At 33.2% G+C, this 21,938-nt stretch overlaps 1 protein-coding gene across 1 annotated transcript in view; it reads left to right on the top strand.

Annotated features, from left to right (window-relative positions):
• Nucleotides 1–20,997, top strand: part of LOC135158035 (uncharacterized) — a 34,011-nt gene extending 13,014 nt beyond the window's left edge. The window contains exons 5-15 of the mRNA XM_064115295.1: nucleotides 150–2,038; nucleotides 4,685–4,858; nucleotides 8,771–8,935; nucleotides 9,678–9,842; nucleotides 10,573–10,740; nucleotides 11,688–11,855; nucleotides 12,816–12,980; nucleotides 13,754–13,921; nucleotides 14,860–15,024; nucleotides 18,627–18,730; nucleotides 19,493–20,997. Coding sequence (XP_063971365.1) covers nucleotides 150–2,038; nucleotides 4,685–4,858; nucleotides 8,771–8,935; nucleotides 9,678–9,842; nucleotides 10,573–10,740; nucleotides 11,688–11,855; nucleotides 12,816–12,980; nucleotides 13,754–13,921; nucleotides 14,860–15,024; nucleotides 18,627–18,725 — 3,326 coding nt within the window. The 3' untranslated portion in view covers nucleotides 18,726–18,730; nucleotides 19,493–20,997. The remainder of the gene's footprint in view (nucleotides 1–149; nucleotides 2,039–4,684; nucleotides 4,859–8,770; nucleotides 8,936–9,677; nucleotides 9,843–10,572; nucleotides 10,741–11,687; nucleotides 11,856–12,815; nucleotides 12,981–13,753; nucleotides 13,922–14,859; nucleotides 15,025–18,626; nucleotides 18,731–19,492) is intronic.
• Nucleotides 20,998–21,938: the final 941 nt, after the last annotated feature.

The following is a 21,938-nucleotide window of genomic DNA, read 5'->3' as shown; positions in this document are numbered from 1 at the left end:
ATTGTCAAACTCCAATTCATGCTTTTCTATTGAAAAGTTTACAAGAATGAAATTCATTTCGGACGATAGAACCTTGTGCTTACAGAAATATGTCTATAATTGTTTCATGTGACTTTAAAAGTTTAAAGATGTGACCTCTTTTTTTCTAGGTGCACCTGTGACAATTCCAGAGACCAAACCACTTGACCCTGACCTGATTAAGAGATGTAAAGATGAGCTCCAATTCAAGTACAGGACTGATTTCTGTATGATAAGAGCTGATCCACTAGATCCTGATTCTATTGTGCCATTCCAAGATATGTACACAAACCTTTTCTTGGAAAAAGAAAAACGAAGGAAAAGGAGTCAACATGGTGTTTACTGTAAAACCTTTCAATATAGGAGTCAACTTGAGTATAAGGATCTCTTTAATCTCAAAGTCAACGGCATCTTCCCCAAACGGATAATGATCCAAGGCGAGGCAGGGGCTGGAAAGACCACATTCTTGGCTAAGATTGCATGGGACTGGATAAACGATAGTCCAGATCTCTCAAAGTTTGTGTGGGTACTCATTATCCCTCTGCGTGAAGCCAAGCGATACACAATTGGTCAGATTGTTAAGTCATATCTTTCAAGAGACAACCCAGCAACAGCCTGTCAGATCACAAATTACATCCGTTCAAATCCAGAAAAGGTATTCATTGCCTGTGATGGATTAGATGAGCTTAGTGGCAAGGTTGTACAGCATACTGAAACCAAGCAAGGTTCAGAAGGTGCTCAGTCAGAGTCAAATGATCAAACTGACAGGAAATCAGAATCCCAAATGAGCAATAAGAGAGAGCAAAATTTTGATCAAGGCACAAACAGAAAAAAATCAAGATTAGAGGAGAGCAAACAACCACAGGTAAAGCAGCATTTTCCTTCAGGTACATCAAGATCTGCTGATCAAACCATAGTAGGATCAGAAACAAGTCCATCAAGTATATCTATACACCAAAGAACTAATCCCAAATCCAATGTAAATTCTATGGAGAGAGGTGATATCACTGTTGAAGATATTCTTTGCTCAGATGAACTTTGTACTTGCCCTGTAATGGTGACAAGCCGTCCATGGAAGGCCAATGAAATAAGATGGAATGATGGTTTAAGAAATCGATACACATTCATCCATGTGGAAGGCTTTAGCAGGGAGAATGCAATGATTTACATTCGCAATTACTTCAAAGACACTGAGGCTACAGCAGATGAATTCATCAAATTGTTTGAAAACAATGATATCATGTCAGGGAATATGGCACCATATCCTATCTACATTTCTATACTCTGTCACATGTGGAGAGAACTTGATGACAACAAGAAAGAAGAGTTGAAGGCTTTTCAAACATTTTCTGAAATATTCAGTGAAGTGTTTGAATTCCTAAAGGTGCGTTATGTCCAGAAAGTGATCCAAGATTTAAGAAGCACATTATTCAATACCTATCGCTCTGAAATTGAAAAACTCATGGAACCCGTTGCCAAATTGGCATTTACTGGACTGCAATCTAACAACCTTATTTTCAATGAGGAAGATCTTGAACAGTTCTCAGACTCTGTGAAAACAGCATGCAAAGTAGGGGTGTTGTCACAGGAGAATAAGCTCTCATCCATTCATGATAAGAGCAGTCCGTACCTGCAGTCAACATTCTTCTTTTCACATAAACTATTCCAGGAGTACATGGCTGCAGTCTATCTTGCTTCTTTCTTTGATTCAGATTGCACTAAATTTAAGAGGCTGATTGAGGAAGTAGTGATCCCTAGGAAGGAAGAGTTTAGGTATCTTCTGTACTTCACTGTGTCACAGGACAAAAACATTGCCAATTATATCACCCAGTGTCTGCTACAACAGTACACCCAAAGCCAAGATGAGGAGGAGATGAATTTCTTGGTTGATGTAGCTTTTGAGATTCAAGATAAAGATACCAACGCCATGCTTCAAAATTCAGTATCATCTCTGTCCATCCATGTTGTGAACACACACACTATAGCTGGTTATGCATCCACTGGGATATATTCAAAGGCGGTAAGTTGGATACAAAGGAAAAGTTCCCTGAGTTCATGCATGTTTCTATTTTTTCATTACAGTAGCACTCCTTCAGGAGTATAGCTGAAACTCATCAGACAGATCTTAATAGTCTTGAAACGGATTTATACATAAAGACAAAAACCTTAAACCATTCAAACATCCATCTTTCAGTTTGTTTTTCATTTACTGAGTAAAATATCAGTAGTACATACATGTATGAAGATATTGGAATCTTGAATTGGACTGAAACATTGTCCATCTTATGCATGCATATTATGATAATTATTATACCGGGTGAGTTCAATATAAACTTAACATCTCAAATCCTCAATTTATGGAAAAATGTATCATGAACACAATTATTAAAAATGGCATGAAAGATTATGTTCTTCCAAATAATTTGATACAATATCTATGGGGTATGTGTTAATGCTTGGATGATCAGTACAGTAGGTATTCTTTGCACTGATATAATTTTTGTTTTTTGCGCCAAAATAAAGCATTACTGCAATGAATGAATCCAGATGTCAGTGATGTCATAATCCTACAAGGGTTGCATTAAAATGAATTTAAAAACATGTTTTCAATAATTTACATTATAATTGTTTAATAAACACTTTTTAGTATCAATTATCAAGTTAATTTTATTGACAAGGGATTCGCAAATATGTTTACTAACTCATGTAGGATTATGGCATCATAAAAATCTGGATTTATTCATTGAAGTCATGCCTTCCTTTTGTGCAAATCAAAATTTACATCACTGCAAAAAATTATCCAAGTGCGAAGACATACCACATAAATATGGTATCAAATTATTTGTGAGAAGATACTTTTTCCAGCTGTATTTCATGATTATGCGTTCATGCATGGCCGTATGCAGCTTTTGGATACCTAGGCATTGATAGTTTGTAAACATTATTGTGTAAGGGTGGTCCTTTTCAACCCATTCCAAGTTTGCATACATGCAGCACTGCTACCACCTCTTATATTCTGCACTGCCTAGCATATCAACCCCTTTGATCATTCAGATTCTGATCAGGGAATTTCCTGAGCTGACCAGAAAATCTCCAAGATCTAAACCAAACTCATCAAATTGTAACATCGCGCATGTTTGGAAGGGCAAAAACAGTACTTAACAGTAACAATTCATTTTAAGTTTGATAAGGGGAGATGCACAATGATAGAGACAACAAGTCAGGTCTGTTTCATACTCGATTCTAACTATATTGCATTCTTGACGTCATTCCTTTTTATTAACTTAATGAGCTAAAGTTAATTCACCGGACCTTTTTTAATTAAAAAAGAAGAATATTTCCACAAGTAATGCAAAGTATGATACACTCGTGGTTTGCCCTTCACTGTTCAGCTTATTGTACTTACATGTATCCATCATTCATATTTTCTATCAAGTCGATGCACTGATCCCCTATCAAAAATGAAAAAAAAAAAATCATTTTTGGTTGTTTTATACCCTTCTGATCATGACCATGTTAAATAATGAGCCCAGATAGATCACATAAATGTCCCTGCTCAGATCCTGGATGGTTAAATGAGGGTTATCATGCTAATGCAGAAATACAACAGTGTTGCAAACTTGGAATGGGCTGAAATGCACCACTGTTTACAGGGTGTGTAACAAAATGCTGAAGCAAGACCAATGAAATTTTCATAAAAGTTAGATTATGAAATAAACTTTCTACTCCTCTACATTTGATTGAGAATACTACCACATTTTAAAATTAATTCAGCCCTTTGTCAGAGGGACATTTTTGGGGGATGCACTGTATAGTTATATTTTTCCTATTATTGTCCCACCTGCATAGCAGAGGGAGACTATAGGCGCCGCTTTCAGGTCACATGACCAGGGTCAACAAACTTTAGCCATGTTGGGGGTATTTGAGGAATTGTCATAACTTTTAAATTTTATGGACCTAGTTTATGAAACTTGGACATAAGGGTGATCAAGTACATGTATTACTGGACATCCTGCCTGAGTTTCAGGTCATATGACCAAGGTCGAAGGTCATTTAAGGTCAAGGAACTTAGACCATGTTGAGGGAATCAATATCGAAATCTTAACCAAGGTTAAGTTTTTGAAATGTTATTATCATAACTTTGAAAGTATGTGGACTTAGTTCATAAAACTTAAACATAAGGGTAATAGTGTATAACTGAAGATCCTGCCTGAGTTTACTTGTGTAAAACTTAAAATTGATATTGAAAATGATGTATGATTTTTCTTTTTGAATGAAAACAATAATTCTGACACCAATGACAATCAAGTCTTTGAAACAAGGGAGAGACATGACAGCATTTCCTGCTGAGTTTATCATCTCTAATAGTCCTACTATCAACTTGATTCTAACTATGTGTTAATTTGTCATTCATATAACAGATCATGTTTATATTTGAGTACAAGTCTTTGAAATTAATTTTTTAATTTGAGATGAACACAGGATAGACATACTGAAATAGGCTTCTTTAACGACACACAAAATTGTAGATACCACTATACTATTTACATTTATACTCTTGCAGAATACAAAATTTTAAACTATTCAATGGGGCAATCTCAATATCCAATAATGCAATCCAATAGGAAATATAATTGTGATGTATGGCTTTACAATGTACTTTCAGATCAATATGATGGTTGGTGCTATTAGATATCCTAGCTACGGACCAGGTATATCAAAAGAGGTTGCAGTGATGATATGCTCAGCACCATCACTAAGGGATGTTAAACTGCTTGCAAGCTTCCACCCTACCTTCTATGAAACTCTTGCCAGAGAAGGAAGGAAAGCCGCAGTACCGGTAAGTAGAAATTCATCTTAAAGAATAAGACGGTCATGTTGATGTTAGAATTTATAAGGAGGAATAAGATGATGAGTGATGATAGTAATAATGAGAATGACAGTGCTAAAACAATACTGATAGTAATTTATAATTCTAGATTATGTAACAATGTAATCGTAGTCCTTATATAATGCTGATGACTTTATATGATTGCAATTTTAGTTGCCTACATTATAATGATTTATTATGCCAGTCCTGTGCAGTGACATTCCTAGATACATGTAAGACAAATTAATGATTAAACAACCAATTTGAAAAAAAAAACATGATTTTTTTTTATATAAATCACCTTTTATTGATAAAAAGGGAACCAATTACAATAAGCCCAGGTTATCTGTTTTAGACAAACAGTATACAGGGCAACATGAAATGAATATAAATGTACATACACAAACATAATGCAAGCGATAATATGCACATGGATTATAACGAGTCAATTCAATTCATAACAAATTTCATAGTGAAGTAATGAGAAGGGGGAGGAGGAGAAGCTAATACGTGGTTTAACTAATTTTTTGTTCTGATTTTTGCTACATAAATTCATAATTGTACTAAGATATTGGTATAACAAAAATATATAAATTATGCAAATACAAGTATATGAAAAAAAAAAGAATGGTTGGAATTGAGTATTCATATCTTATAGAAGAAACTTGGGGGCAAATGGGAGCTTGAAAAGAGATCAAGATAGGGAGAATTAGGAACAATGACTGATGGGAAGAAAGGGTATTGAACATAGTAAGATAGAAAAAAGGAAAAATGTTGAAGGGAATAAAGATAAAGAAGAGAGGGAGAGACAAAGGGAGAAAGAGAGGGGAGAGGGCAAAGAGAAGGGAAAAAGAAATCAGTCCTTTTGCCGTAGTTACCTTAACAGCGTAATAACGCCAGGAATATTAACAATCTATTATTTCTAACAGAAAGCTAAAACAAAGCAAATGTAGCATATAATCACATTGATGGTTTGTGATAGAGCTTTGCTCAGACCAGACATATCAAATGAGGTATAGTGTAGTAGTACTAATGTGATTAGCACCAATCTCTAAATACTGTTTATAAAAACTAGGGCCAATCTTTCAACCTAGCTGCTTTCATGAGGCTCTTGGTAAAAAGAGATAGAAAGATTACAACGGATAATTGAGATGGACAAAGATATTGTACATTTAGGCAAAGTAGTGCAGCGGATCTGACCTTCGCCTTGTAATCAGAGGGTCGTGTGTTCGAATACCACCATGGCCTAGCCGCTAGCGTCCTTTGGCAAGGCGTCAATCCACAATTTCCCACTCTCCACCCAGGCATTAAATGGGTACCCGGTAGGATGCAAAAGCCTATAAATAGTATGCCTAGCAATTGAGTCTTAGAACTCTTGTTGGAGTGCTTTTCAGGGAGTGGAGAAGGTGCATACGTTGTATGCGGGCATGCAAGGATCCGTTGACCGGGGTAATAATATTTCTGTAAAGCTCTTAGTGACATTGTTCCGTTGTGTTAAGTGCTGTATAAATGCAAAATATTATTATTATCAAATATGTATTATAACATACCCTCTAGATTGTTTTAAATAACAAACAAAAGGTGAATTAATATCCTGGATATTTTTTTGTTTTACATGTACTGCACAGGTTTAGTGTCCAGCTAATTCTGTTATGAAGTTCTGGTTATAATCGCTACACAGGTTTACATAATTATGTAGGCCTGTATATTAAGTAACTGACTAATACCGATTCATGATTCTTTTCATACATCTTTGATAAATACTGATGTATGTACAAGGAAGAACATAACAAATATCATGTTTAAAGGGGAAGTTCACCCTGACAAAAAGTTGATTAAAATAACAGAAAATATAAAAAAAATATTGAAGGTTCAAGAAAAATCCATCATAATGAATAAATGAAGTTATTATTAAATATTTGATTGATGTTATACCTGTATGCTAGTAAATTCTTTTCATATCGTTTGGTGAAAATAAATCATCACAAACCGTTAAGATATTTGAAATTTATGCATTTTATATTATGTATTATTTTGGGCAGCTGCCCTTTTTATGACGTTACCAATATGGAAAAATGTAATTGTATAGGGATAAAATATACATTTAATAATAAATTTTTGTACTACATGTATGTAGACAATATTATCTGAGAGTGCTTATAAATAAAGGAGACTAAATGAGATTTTAAAAAAAATCTGTTTCTAATGCACAGGTATGCTGTCATTTAAAATGTGTTATACTTTCAAGTGTTTTGACGCAAAAATATGGAATCGTTTTTAACTTTATAAAATCCATTTCTTCCTAGACATCTTTTAATTGATAATACTTCATAATCATGGAGGTTATAAAGGGAAATATTAGCTTTAAAAGTTACATGTAGGAGAGAAAGTAGATCATTGAATTTCAGAGATGCATGTAGTATTTGTATGAGAGTGATATTGAATGACAATGTCCATGATACATGTGTGTATTACAGTATAGGGAATATATACACATAGAGTGAAGGTAATGAAAAATGACCAGGTGGGTTGGATTGAGATGGTTTGCAGGGTGAAGGCTTCTGAAAATGGAATACATCTATGTAGACATGCAGTAGCAGCACATGTTGTTCTTGAAAGAATGTTTGAAATTATTAAGTTCTTTGCATCGAAAAGTAATTATAGGTCACATCAATTACAGGCTTTTGTAAACTTGTAAATCATCCAAATTTGTTTTGAGAATAATAATAATTGGCATATAGCGCTTTATCAATCTAGACTTCTCAAAGCACTTCATAATTATTATTACCCATTCACTTAATTAATCTTTAAGCAGCCTGTTTTTATAGGTGCACACCTGCTAAACCAACCACAATGATGGTTGTTTCCTACCGGTACTCAATCAATTAGTACCTGGGTAAGAGTGGCAAAGTGTTGATTTATGCCTTGCCAAAGGACGCTACGCCATGGTGGGATTCGAAAACATGACCCTCTGATTACAAGGCGAGAGTCAGAACCGCTACACCACTGCGCTTCCACAAGAATAAGGAAGTTAATATTATATAATGCCAACAGTACATAACCAAGATAAACGATTTTGAAAAATTTAATTCTTTCAATATTCAGAGGTTTTAGTATTAACATAATACATGCACTTAAACAGAAAAGCTATATAATGAAAATAAAGTGTTTGGATATGGTTGATGTAGAAACATGGAATCTTTTTAACTTTATCCATATGTGATTCTTCCTAGTCATCTCTTATGATAATACACATGGAAGATATAAAGAGAAATATCAGCTTCAAAAAGTTGAAGAGAAAGTAGATCATTGAATATCAGAGGTACATGTGGTATGTGTATGAGAGTGATATTGACCATGATACATACAATGTATACAGTACAGTGAGAGCTACATTGAGTGTATACATGGAACATAACAATAGGATGAAATGAACAATGACCAGGTGGTTTAGATTGAGATGGTATGCAGGGTAAAAGGTTACTGAAAATAGAATACAAATATGAAGTAACAAACATATCACAGAGTATCTGGGATTATTATTGTCTTCACATGTATGATCTTAAATTGATTATTTTTGTGATATCTCAGAAATTGTTGAAAGTGATGCTATAATGTTGAATCAGGGTACAGAGATAACCTGTAATGATTCCTTCTTTCACGATTTATAGGTATTAAAAATGTTTAGTCCTTTAACAAAATACACCTCAACAGAAAAGCTGTAAAACCTAAACAGGTATGGATGCTAAAATGTTATGTTGTGATGCAAACATTAGCCTTATCAACACATTTTTGAACCAGTTTAACTTGAAGCATTACAGCATGATCATACCATCTGATATGTACATGTATGTTTAATGATCAATGTTTGTACACATGTAGGTCCATACTCTTGAGATTAGGAATAATAAGCCTCTATCATCAGCCTCTTCACATCACCTAGTAGAAGCTTTATGCTCCCTACCTAACCTGACTAACCTGACACTATATGCAGTTTGGGGCCAGGAGTTCTGTTCTCATCTGAATAAGAAGGCTTCAACCTTGAAGGTATATCCGCCTCTACTTTATACCCACACCATGCTTGAAAACGTGGAATAATAAAAAAAAATGTTTATCTGATTTTATTGTTAAATACATTAAAGAACATATTTTTATACTATTTAGGAGTGATTAGTAATAAAGGAGACTAGATGAGTAAATGTTTTGGAAATTTGGCTCTAATGCACAGGTATGCTGTAATTGAAACAATTTGTCATGTCCTCAAGTGTTTGGTTATGACTGATGTAGAAATAAAGAATTGTTTACAACTTTGTCCGTCAGTCAGTTTTACAAGATATTTCTTCATAAAATAGGTATACATGGAAGATAAAAAGAGAAATATCAGCTTTAACAAGTTAAGAGAGAAATTAGATAATTTAATATCAGAGGTGCATGTGGTATGTGTATGAGAGTGATATTGACCATGATACATACAATGTATACAGTACAGTGAGAGCTACATTGAGTGTATACATGGAACATAACAATAGGATGAAATGAACAATGACCAGGTGGTTTAGATTGAGATGGTATGCAGGGTAAAATGTTACTGAAAATATACTTCAACTGAAAATATACTTCAACAGAAAAGCTGTGAAGCCTTATCAGGTATGGATGCTAAAATGTTATGTTGTGAAATACATATCCAAACATTAGCCTTATCAACACATTTTTGAACCAGTTTTACCACATGATCATACCATCTGATATGTACATGTATGTTTAATGATCAATGTTTGTACACATGTAGGTCCATACTCTTGAGATTAGGAATAATAAGCCTCTATCATCAGCCTCTTCACATCACCTAGTAGAAGCTTTATGCTTCCTACCTAACCTGACTAACCTGATACTATATGGAGTTTGGGGCCAGGAGTTCTGTTCTCATCTGAATGAGAAGGCTTCAACCTTGAAGGTATATCCGCCTCTACTTTATTCTCACATCATGTTTGGAAAACTTGGAATAGTGAAAAAGTGTTTATCTAATTTTATTGTGTTAAATACATTAAAGAGCATATTTTATGCTACTTAGATACATGTATATTGTTTGAGAGTGTTTACAAATGAAGGAGACTAGATGAGTAAATGTTTCGGAAATTTGGCTCTACATGTAATTGAGAAATTGTCAATTCCTTATCTTCAAGTGTTTGGTTATGATGTCGAAACATGGAAACCTTTTTAACTTTATCCATATGTGATTCTTCCTAGTCATCTCTAATATGATAATACACATGGAAGATATAAAGAGAAATATCAGCTTCAAAAAGGTGGGAGAGAAAGTAGATCATTGAATATCAGAGGTACATGTGGTATGTGTATGAGAGTGATATTGACCATGATACATACAATGTATACAGTACAGTGAGAGCTACATTGAGTGTATACATGGAACATAACAATAGGATGAAATGAACAATGACCAGGTGGTTTAGATTGAGATGGTATGCAGGGTAAAAGGTTGCTGAAAATATACTTCAACAGGAAAGCTGTGAAGCCTTATCAGGTATGGATGCTAAAATGTTATGTTGTGAAATACATATCCAAACATTAGCCTTATCAACACATTTTTGAACCAGTTTTACCACATGATCATACCGTCTGATATGTACATGTATGTTTAATGATCAATGTTTGTACACATGTAGGTCCATACTCTTAAGATTTGGAATAATAAGCCTCTATCATCAGCCTCTTCACATCACCTAGTAGAAGCTTTATGCTCCCTACCTAACCTGACTAACCTGATGCAGAGAGGAGTTTGTGACGAGGAGGAGTTTTGTTCTCATCTGAATGAGAAGGCTTCAACCTTGAAGGTATGCTTGCTTGTACTTTATACTCATAACATGTTTGAAAACATGGAATAATGAAGAAAAAAAAGTCTAATTTTATTGTGTTAAATACATTTAAGAACATATTTTTATACTATTTAGGAGTGTTTATTAATAAAGGAGACTAGATGAGTAAATGTTTTAGAAATTTGGCTCTAATGCACAGGTATGCTGTAATTGAAAAATTGTCATATCATCAAGTGTTTGGTTATCGTTGATGCAGAGATAAGGAATTGTTTACAACTATGTCCGTCTGTGATTTTGACTAGACATCTCTTAATAAAATTGGTATACATGGACGATATAAAGAGAAATATCAGCTTCAAAAAGGTGGGAGAGAAAGTAGATCATTGAATATCAGAGGTACATGTGGTATGTGTATGAGAGTGATATTGACCATGATACATACAATGTATACAGTACAGTGAGAGCTACATTGAGTGTATACATGGAACATAACAATAGGATGAAATGAACAATGACCAGGTGGTTTAGATTGAGATGGTATGTAGGGTAAAAGGTTACTGAAAATAGAATACAAATATGAAGGAACAAACATATCACAGAGTATCTGAGATTATTATGGTCTTCACATGTATGATCTTAAATTAATCATTTCATGATATCTCAGAAATTGTTCAAAGTGATGATATAATGTAGAATAAGGGTACAGAGATTACCTGTAACAATTCCTTATTTCAAGATTCAGAGATATTCAAAATATGCAGTCCTTTAACAAAATACACCTCAACAGAAAAGCTATAAAGCCTAAACATGTATGGATGCTAAAATGTTATGTTGTGAAATACATCTATGAATACATTAGCCTTATCAACACATTTTTGAACCAGTTCAACTTGAAGGATTACAGCATGATCATACCATCTGATATGTACATGTATGTTTAATGATCAATGTTTGTACACATGTAGGTCCATACTCTTGAGATTTTGATTGATGAGCCTCTATCATCAGCCTCTTCACATCACCTAGTAGAAGCTTTATGCTCCCTACCTAACCTGACTAACCTGATACTGAGTGGAGTTTGTGACAAGGAGGAGTTCTGTTCTCATCTGAATAAGAAGGCTTCAACCTTGAAGGTATGCTTGCTTCTACTTTATACTCATAACATGTTTGAAAATATGGAATAATCAAAAAGTGTTTATTCGATTTTATAGTGTTAAATATGTTAGAGAACATAATTTTTTATACTATTTAGATGTATTGTATGGGAGTGTTTATTAATAAAGGATACTAGATGAGTAAATGTTTTGGAAATTTGACTCTAATGCACATATATGCTGTAATTGAGAAATTGTCAATTCATTATCGTCAAGTGTTTGGTTATGATGTCGAAACATGGAATCCTTTTTAACTTTATCCATATGTGATTCTTCCTAGTCATCTCTTATATGATAATACGCATGGAAGATATAAAGAGAAATATCAGCTTCAAAAAGGTCGGAGAGAAAGTAGATCATTGAATATCAGAGGTGCATGTGGTATATGTATGAGAGTGATATTGACCATGATACATACAATGTATACAGTACAGTGAGAGCTACATTGAGTGTATACATGGAACATAACAATAGGATGAAATGAACAATGACCAGGTGGTTTAGATTGAGATGGTATGCAGGGTAAAAGGTTACTGAAAATAGAATACAAATATGAAGTAACAAACATATCACAGAGTATCCGAGATTATTATGGTCTTCACATGTATGATCTTAAATTAATCATTTTTGTGATATCTCAGAAATTGTTGAAAGTGATGCTATAATGTTGAATCAGGGTACAGAGATTACCTGTAACAATTCCTTATTTCAAAATTCATAGGTATTGAAATGTCTTTTGTAAACAAAATACACATCAACAGAAAAGCTATAAAGCCTAAACATGTATGGATGCTAAAATGTTATGTTGTGAAGTACATCTATGAATACATTAGCCTTATCAACACATTTTTGAACCAGTTTAACTTGAAGTATTACAGCATGATCATACCATCTGATATGTACATGTATGTTTAATGATCAATGTTTGTACACATGTAGGTCCATACTCTTCATATTTGGAATAATGAGCCTCTATCATCAGCCTCTTCACATCACCTAGTAGAAGCTTTATGCTTCCTACCTAACCTGACTAACCTGACACTGAGTAGAGTTTGTGACGAGGAGTTCTGTTCTCATCTGAAAGAGAAGGCTTCAACCTTGAAGGTATGCTTGCTTCTACTTTATACTCATAACATGTTTGAAAATATGGAATAATCAAAAAGTGTTTATTCGATTTTATAGTGTTAAATATGTTAGAGAACATAATTTTTTATACTGTTTAGATGTATTGTATGGGAGTGTTTATTAATAAAGGATACTAGATGAGTAAATGTTTTGAAAATTTGACTCTAATGCACAGATATGCTGTAATTGAGAAATTGTCAATTCATTATCTTCAAGTGTTTGGTTATGATGTCGAAACATGGAATCCTTTTTAACTTTATCCATATGTGATTCTTCCTAGTCATCTCTAATATGATAATACACATGGAAGATATAAAGAGAAATATCAGCTTCAAAAAGGTGGGAGAGAAAGTAGATCATTGAATATCAGAGGTACATGTGGTATGTGTATGAGAGTGATATTGACCATGATACATACAATGTATACAGTACAATGAGAGCTACATTGAGTGTATACATGGAACATAACAATAGGATGAAATGAACAATGACCAGGTGGTTTAGATTGAGATGGTATGCAGGGTAAAATGTTACTGAAAATATACTTCAACTGAAAATATACTTCAACAGAAAAGCTGTGAAGCCTTATCAGGTATGGATGCTAAAATGTTATGTTGTGAAATACATATCCAAACATTAGCCTTATCAACACATTTTTGAACCAGTTTAACTTGAAGCATTACAGCATGATCATACCATCTGATATGTACATGTACATGTATGTTTAATGATCAATGTTTGTACACATGTAGGTCCATACTCTTCAGATTTGTAATAATAAGCCTCTATCATCAGCCTCTTCACATCACCTAGTAGAAGCTTTATGCTCCCTACCTAACCTGACTAACCTGATACTGATAGGAGTTTGGGGCCAGGAGGAGTTCTATTCTCAATTGAATGAGAAGGCTTCAACCTTGAAGGTATGCTTGCTTCTACTTTATACTCATAACATGTTTGAAAACATGGAATAATGAAGAAAAAAAGGTCTAATTTTATTGTGTTAAATACATTATAAAAGAACCTATTTTTTACTACTATTTAGGAGTGTTTATTAATAAAGGAGACTAGATGAGTAAATGTTTTGGAAATTTGGCTCTAATGCACAGGTATGCTGTAATTGAAAAATTGTCATATCATCAAGTGTTTGGTTATCGTTGATGCAGAGATAAGGAATTGTTTACAACTATGTCCGTCTGTGATTTTGACTAGACATCTCTTAATAAAATTGGTATACATGGAAGATATAAAGAGAAATATCAGCTTCAAAAAGGTGGGAGAGAAAGTAGATCATTGAATATCAGAGGTGCATGTGATATGTGTATGAGAGTGATATTGACCATGATACATACAATGTATACAGTACAGTGAGAGCTACATTGAGTGTATACATGAAACATAACAATAGGATGAAATGAACAATGACCAGGTGGTTTAGATTGAGATGGTATGCAGGGTAAAAGGTTACTGAAAATAGAATACAAATATGGAGTAACAAACATATCACAGAGTATCTGAGATTATTATGGTCTTATGTATGATCTTAAATTGATCATTTTTGTGATATCTCAGAAATTGTTGAAAGTGATGCTATAATGTAGAATAAGGGTACAGAGATTACCTGTAATAATTCCTTCTTTCAAAATTCATAGGTATTAAAATGTCTTTTATAAACAAAATACACATCAACAGAAAAGCTGTGAAGCCTAAACAGGTATGGATGCTAAAATGTTATGTTGTGATGCAAACATTAGCCTTATCAACACATTTTTTAACCAGTTTAAACTTGAAGCATTACAGCATGATCATACCATCTGATATGTACATGTATGTTTAATGGTCAATGTTTGTACACATGTAGGTCCATACTCTTCAGATTGATAATTATAAGCCTCTATCATCAGCCTCTTCACATCACCTAGTTGAAGCTTTATGCTCCCTACCTAACCTGACTAACCTGATACTGAGAGGAGTTTGGGTCCAAGAGTTCTGTTCTCATCTGAATGAGAAGGCTTCAACCTTGAAGGTATGTCTGCCTCTATTTTATTCTCACATCATGTTTGGAAAACTTGGAATAGTGAAAAAGTGTTTATCTAATTTTATTGTGTTAAATACATTAAAGAACATATTTCAAGCTACTTAGAAATATTGTTTGAGAGTGTTTATAAATAAAGGAGACTAGATGAGATTTCTTTTTCAAATTTGGTTCTAGTGCACAAGTATGCTGTAATTGAGAAATTGTCATATCTTCAAGTGTTTGGTTATGATTGATGTCGAAACATGGAATCCTTTTTAACTTTATCCATATGTGATTCTTCCTAGTTATCTCTAATATGATAATACACATGGAAGATATAAAGAGAAATATCAGCTTCAAAAAGGTGGGAGAGAAAGTAGATCATTGAATATCAGAGGTACATGTGGTATGTGTATGAGAGTGATATTGACCATAATACATACAATGTATACAGTACAGTGAGAGCTACATTGAGTGTATACATGGAACATAATAATAGGATGAAATGAACAATGACCAGGTGGTTTAGATTGAGATGGTATTAAAGCTGGAATGGAAAATGCATATGAATATGAACATACTGTTTTCTTGCTGACTCACATATTGTAGAAGATAAATACCTGCCTTACAACTTGGCATCAGTTTCAAATTAATGTTTTTCAACCAACTTTACATATACATGTATCTGTTGGCAAGACTATGTTTAGTGAGTTGGTGTCTGATGACATATATCTGTAGAATATACATCTCAATGGCTTTATAGTACTCATAATTAATAGATTTATATTAAAAATGAATAGTTGTAATGTTGTTTTTAATTTAAATCTTATGTGTGTAATGATATATGTTTGTGTGTTGAATACATGAGACTTGTCAACAATCTCATCCAGTGACCTAGCATCTTACTGACTTAATAACATTGAGTTCTTATACTATGTTATGCATTGGTTATGGGTGTTTGTGTGTTTTGCTTGTTTGCTTTATTTATTTTGCTTTATAGGATGTAATGATTTATGAATGGTCATTCAATAAATTCTGTTTGAAATAGAATAGTGGATATTGACAGGCTGCTAATTGGATTGAAGTGTTAGTACAGGATAGTTTACTACCCTTGTATTTGAATATCAATTTCAAATAGTTTATTAATTCTGTTTGGTAACTACTAGGAGCAAAATTTGTAGGTCTAGCAAAGAAAAGGAAATTTACCCAGTATCAAATGCTGCAATGAACAGTCTGCAAAATTACATGTAGTGCTTGTCTCTGATGGTTATTAAGGTTAACCATGATTAGATATTGTATTCTATATTAATTTAGTGCCCTAAATGAATCACAGTCCTACTTCCTGGATGTTATGCACCATCGACTTCAATTAATAATGCTGAATAGAAGTTAGAATGAAATCCAATATTTTTTAGAGAAAGGAACTATTTGTAGAATTTTCAAAATTGTGAACTTTGTAAAAGAAAATATTCATGATTTTTCTACAAAGACAATCACTATACATGTACATGCACATGATCTGTTTTAATGCATGGAGCTATTCATGTTGAACTAATGGTGCAATCCATTATGCTATACCAACCAGTAAACTCCAGAAAGTAATTTACATTCCATTTGTCTAGTGGTTTACAATTATTGTGTACTTGACCTTCTAGTCAACCAAAGTCAGAAATAGTCAAATGAAGGGGAGCATGTACATGAATGTAATTAACATGATAACATATGTGAATGGCTTGTACACATTTTAGGGAATCTCCCTGACACTTTTACATAGTGTATATAAACAATTGGGATGAAAAATAAAACTTAAGAAAGTGAGACTCTATCCTGTGGATAATGACATGTGAACTCTGAATTTTATACATCTCTGTTAAATGTTAGGAATTACTGTGTACATTTACTAAACATCTAGATGGGCATCATCTTGTTTATTTTCAAAAGATAAATTTAACATTATATCAAATAAACCATCTAACCTTTAGAGAACAATGTGAGCTCTTTTTACATTGCTTCAAGGTATCAGGAATCTTTATTATTAATTACTATTGCCTTCACTGACATCTAGGTGTCTATTTCAGATATTAATGCTTATTCTTTACATAATGAACATAACTTTATTAAAGGGATATTCTTAATGTGCATTTTGTGTCATTATTTAGTGAGTCTCAGAAAGGGAAACATTTTTTAAGAGACCCATATCACAGTCAACTTTAAATTGAGATTTTATAACAGTTTACCATGGAAAAAGGATTGATGATGCAAAGTTTGTCTAACAATATAGAATGATAGATGCATAGAGCTATTGTAATAGCTATTGTATTTGTAATAGCTCTATGATAGATGTAAAGATAGAGAGGAGGCATAATATATATATTTTTTGGGAGACTATTAAATATTGAGAAAAAAAAGATGGAGGAGTAAGGATTGGAAAGAGTGGTGGAATTTTTAAATTACATGTATCCTGTTTGATGAAATGATGAGAACCCCGGGGGGGGGGGGGGGGGAGGGGCACTTCCATTGACGAGTGGATCCCCCCCCCCCCTCTCCATTTGTGAATTTGCATCAGGCAAATCCATGTAGAAACATTGGTATGTTTAATTTATTGAGAAACAGAAAGTTTAATTTTAATGTACTTGCAGTAAAAACAATCTATCAAATAACATGGAGGGTCTATTCTTTTAATAATGATAAAGGATGTGAAAATAGAAAAAATAGATACATGTATATGTTTATCAATTTCAGAATGATTATAACTTACAATAGCTGATACATGTAATTCCATTAGAAAAATGGAGTATTAAAGCAAGAAAATTATTGATGCATTAAAAATAACGTGTGTCAAATAACATAGAAGGTCAATTCTTTTAATGATAAAAGATGTGAAGTGTCATGGCAAGTTCAGTTCTTGAAAGTAGGTCATAGGTTATACATGTAAATTGTATTTGTTTTCTACATGTACAATGTAAGCAAAGGTTATTTGTGTTGAAAACTCAAAATAATGCAAGGAAATATTGAAGTCCTTTGTATGGTTTTCCATGAATTTCAGATGGTAAATTTTTAGACAAAAACAATCGAGAAATTTAAGAGGATACATAACAGTATAAAAAGGACACAAAACACTAGATTATCATATTGAGTAATTTTATTGTGAAAATTACTTGTATATTTATGTTGCATTGTCTGTCTATTTTCTCTCTCCCTCTCTTTCTCTCTATTTCTCTTTGTCCTCCTCCTGTTCTCTTTCTCATCACTATTAAAAAATTCGCCTCATTTCAGCTTTCTCCTAGAGACGCAAGAGACGTCTTATGTTTATTAGAATTTGATGATATATCAAAAACTTCTTGCTCCGCACACAAGGGGGCAAACTCCCCCTCCCTGCATCCTCCCCCCCCTAGGGAGCACGCTTTGCAAGTGTTGGCAACCTTCGCGTGCATTAATCAGCCCCCTTTAAAAGTCCAACTCAGAATCCGCGCCTGATATGACCTATATAGAATTTAAATAAAATAAGAAAGGTATATTCTATGCATGATACAATTTTTAGCATTATGAAAATGAGAATAAAGAAATGATTTGGTGAATTACTATTTCCAATGATGCTTCTATTCTTTCAGGGTTCTTTCCCTCAGATCAGTAAAGGAAATTTCATGTTCAATGGAAAGCCTCAGAAGGATCTTCAATCATTCTTACAAACACTCAGTGACTACATGTAGATACGGTAGGTGAACTAATAAACTTATTAAGGTAAAGGTGACCTCTTCACTCAGGCTGATACAACCTAGATATGATCAATGTATAAACAGTTTTTACACTGCTCATTAATTTGATCATTACAATGGGCCAACTCATTTATAAATGTATGACAAGTAAAATAATAACGTAGACTGGTCATGAAATGGCTTTGTAGAAATGCTTTGGGCAAACGATAATTGTACCTAAACTGGTCATGTAAAGGAAATAATTATTTACAATAATAAGTATGAGGAACATAATGATTGTACTTAAACTGATCATGAAACTGCTTCGTCCACTAGTACTTGATTCATATGAGGAACACAGCAATTGTATCTAAATAGGTCATGAAACAGGTTTATGTGCAATATTAATATGTATGTATGAGGAAAACTGTAATTGTACTTAAATTGGTCATGAAACTTCTTACTTAGTTGTATGTTTGAGGAAGACAAAAATTGTAGCTAAAATTAGTAAAACCGAACAATATAGTTCATAAAACAGATTTTTTACAGGACTGATTTATATTTACGAGGAATACACATTTATATGTAGGCCTACGAGGAGTGCAATAATTGTACCTAAACTGGTCATAAAAACATGTCTTAACATTATTAATTTACATGTATCAGGAATACCTTACCTGGCCATGAAAACGCTTTTAGTGATTTATAATATGTATCAGGATTCTGGGCCCACATCCTGTTGAATTAATCCTGTATTTTTGCCTTTTTCTAAATATCCCTAGCATATGGAAACCTTTATGAGAAGCATTTTTCAGAAGGCAGCTCCTCTGTTGGACCCGCTTTCTAAATATGAGTAGTCTGCTGCTGGCGCCTCTTCCTCAGACAAATATTTTGATGAATGACATTTCTCTGCCATGGACTGTGTCATGTACATGTATTGTCATTATCGATTATCACTATTGATTATACATGTGCGCGCATTGATGTAAAAAGCATTATGATGTCACTGACGTCTGCACAGTACACTGCCATAGTAACCGGTGATGCTGGATGAAAGCCTTGGAATTTTTGACTAAATATACCACCTTGGACTTGATTATTTAGTGTATGTGTTGGTGACATAGTGCCAAGTAATCCATACAAACTATTATAACCAGTATCCCAACCATCTAGGTGGCTTAACCGGTTTCATTCTGCTCTAATTAATAGAACAATCTCATAGGACTCCATGACAGTCACTGGATCCTACAATGGTGTGTACATGAACCCATTTCAGTTTTATCCCTGGAACAATATTTTTATCATAAAATTACTGTGAGCTCTTTCTATCCCAGAATGTTTTGCAATGAATTTATGATACGAAATGCTTTCAAACTGATATTCAGGCATTTTTTGGTTAAGGAAGTATCATATCTAATGATATCATGCGATGCATTTTTAAGAGACTCAACTTTTCAGCATAGAAGATTATGCAGTTGTCACCCGTTGATGGTTTTTTTTATCTATGACCGAGTATGTGATGTTAAAAACATGAATTCACCTTGTTATGTTTATGCAAATTTTTTCAAAGCTATTCCAAATATTTTCACATTATTCTTAACCAAAAACCATGTTTCATCTGTCAAAATTACATCCGTTTGATGTGTTATCAAGCCAAACTCTTCCAGAGGTAATACTGTTTTATTCTTCCTTGAATCCTATTATGTTATCTGAGGTAGAAGATCTAACAACTATGCTGTAGAAAATGAGAATGTCCTCCCTTTAATTATGTTTTATTTATCATGTTATGTTTATCATAAAGGAGAAAGTCACTCCTCCAATTCTAGTATGTTTATCATAAAGGAGAAAGTCACTCCTTAAATTCTAGTATGTTTATCATAAAGGAGAAAGTCACTCCTTTAATTCTAGTATGTTTATCAAAAAGGAGAAAGTCACTCCTTAAATTCTAGTATGTTTATCATAAAGGAGAAAGTCGCTCTTTCAATTCTATTATGTTTATCATAAAGGAGAAAGTCACTCCTTCAATTCTATTATGTTTATCATAAAGAAGAAAGTCACTCCTTCAATTAAATTATGTTTATCATAAAGGAGAAAGTCGCTCCTTCAATTCTAGTATGTTTATCATAAAGGAGAAAGTCACTCCTTCAATTCTATTATGTTTATCATAAAGGAGAAAGTCACTCCTTCAATTCTAGTATGTTTATCATAAAGGAGAAAGTCACTCCTTAAATTCTAGTATGTTTATCATAAAGGAGAAAGTCACTCCTTCAATTCTAGTATGTTTATCAAAAAGTAGAAAGTCACTCCTTCAATTCTAGTATGTTTATCATAAAGGAGAAAGTCACTCCTTCAATTCTAGTATGTTTATCATAAAGGAGAAAGTCACTCCTTCAATTCTATTATGTTTATCATAAAGAAGAAAGTCACTCCTTTAATTCAATTATGTTTATCATAAAGGAGAAAGTCGCTCCTTCAATTCTAGTATGTTTATCATAAAGGAGAAAGTCACTCCTTTAATTCTATTATGTTTATCATAAAGGAGAAAGTCACTCCTTCAATTCTAGTATGTTTATCATAAAGGAGAAAGTCACTCCTTCAATTCTAGTATGTTTATCATAAAGGAGAAAGTCACTCCTTCAATTCTAGTATGTTTATCATAAAGGAGAAAGTCACTCCTTCAATTCTAGTATGTTTATCATAAAGGAGAAAGTCACTCCTTCAATTCTATTATGTTTATCATAAAGGAGAAAGTCACTCCTTCAATTCTATTATGTTTATCATAAAGGAGAAAGTCACTCCTTCAATTCTAGTATGTTTATCATAAAGGAGAAAGTCACTCCTTCAATTCTATTATGTTTCTCATAAAGGAGAAAGTCACTCCTTCAATTCTATTATGTTTATCATAAAGGAGAAAGTCACTCCTTCAATTCTATTATGTTTATCATAAAGGAGAAAGTCACTCCTTCAATTCTATTATGTTTATCATAAAGTAGAAAGTCACTCCTTCAATTCTAGTATGTTTATCATAAAGGAGAAAGTCACTCCTTCAATTCTATTATGTTTATCATAAAGGAGAAAGTCACTCCTTCAATTCTATTATGTTTATCATAAAGGAGAAAGTCACTCCTTCAATTCTATTATGTTTATCATAAAGGAGAAAGTCACTCCTTCAATTATATTATGTTTATCATAAAGGAGAAAGTCACTCCTTCAATTCTATTATGTTTA

This window comes from Lytechinus pictus, unplaced genomic scaffold (assembly GCF_037042905.1).
Source record: "Lytechinus pictus isolate F3 Inbred unplaced genomic scaffold, Lp3.0 scaffold_26, whole genome shotgun sequence".
Lineage (NCBI taxonomy): Eukaryota > Metazoa > Echinodermata > Echinoidea > Temnopleuroida > Toxopneustidae > Lytechinus > Lytechinus pictus.
This window is presented reverse-complemented; position numbering and strand designations above follow the sequence as displayed.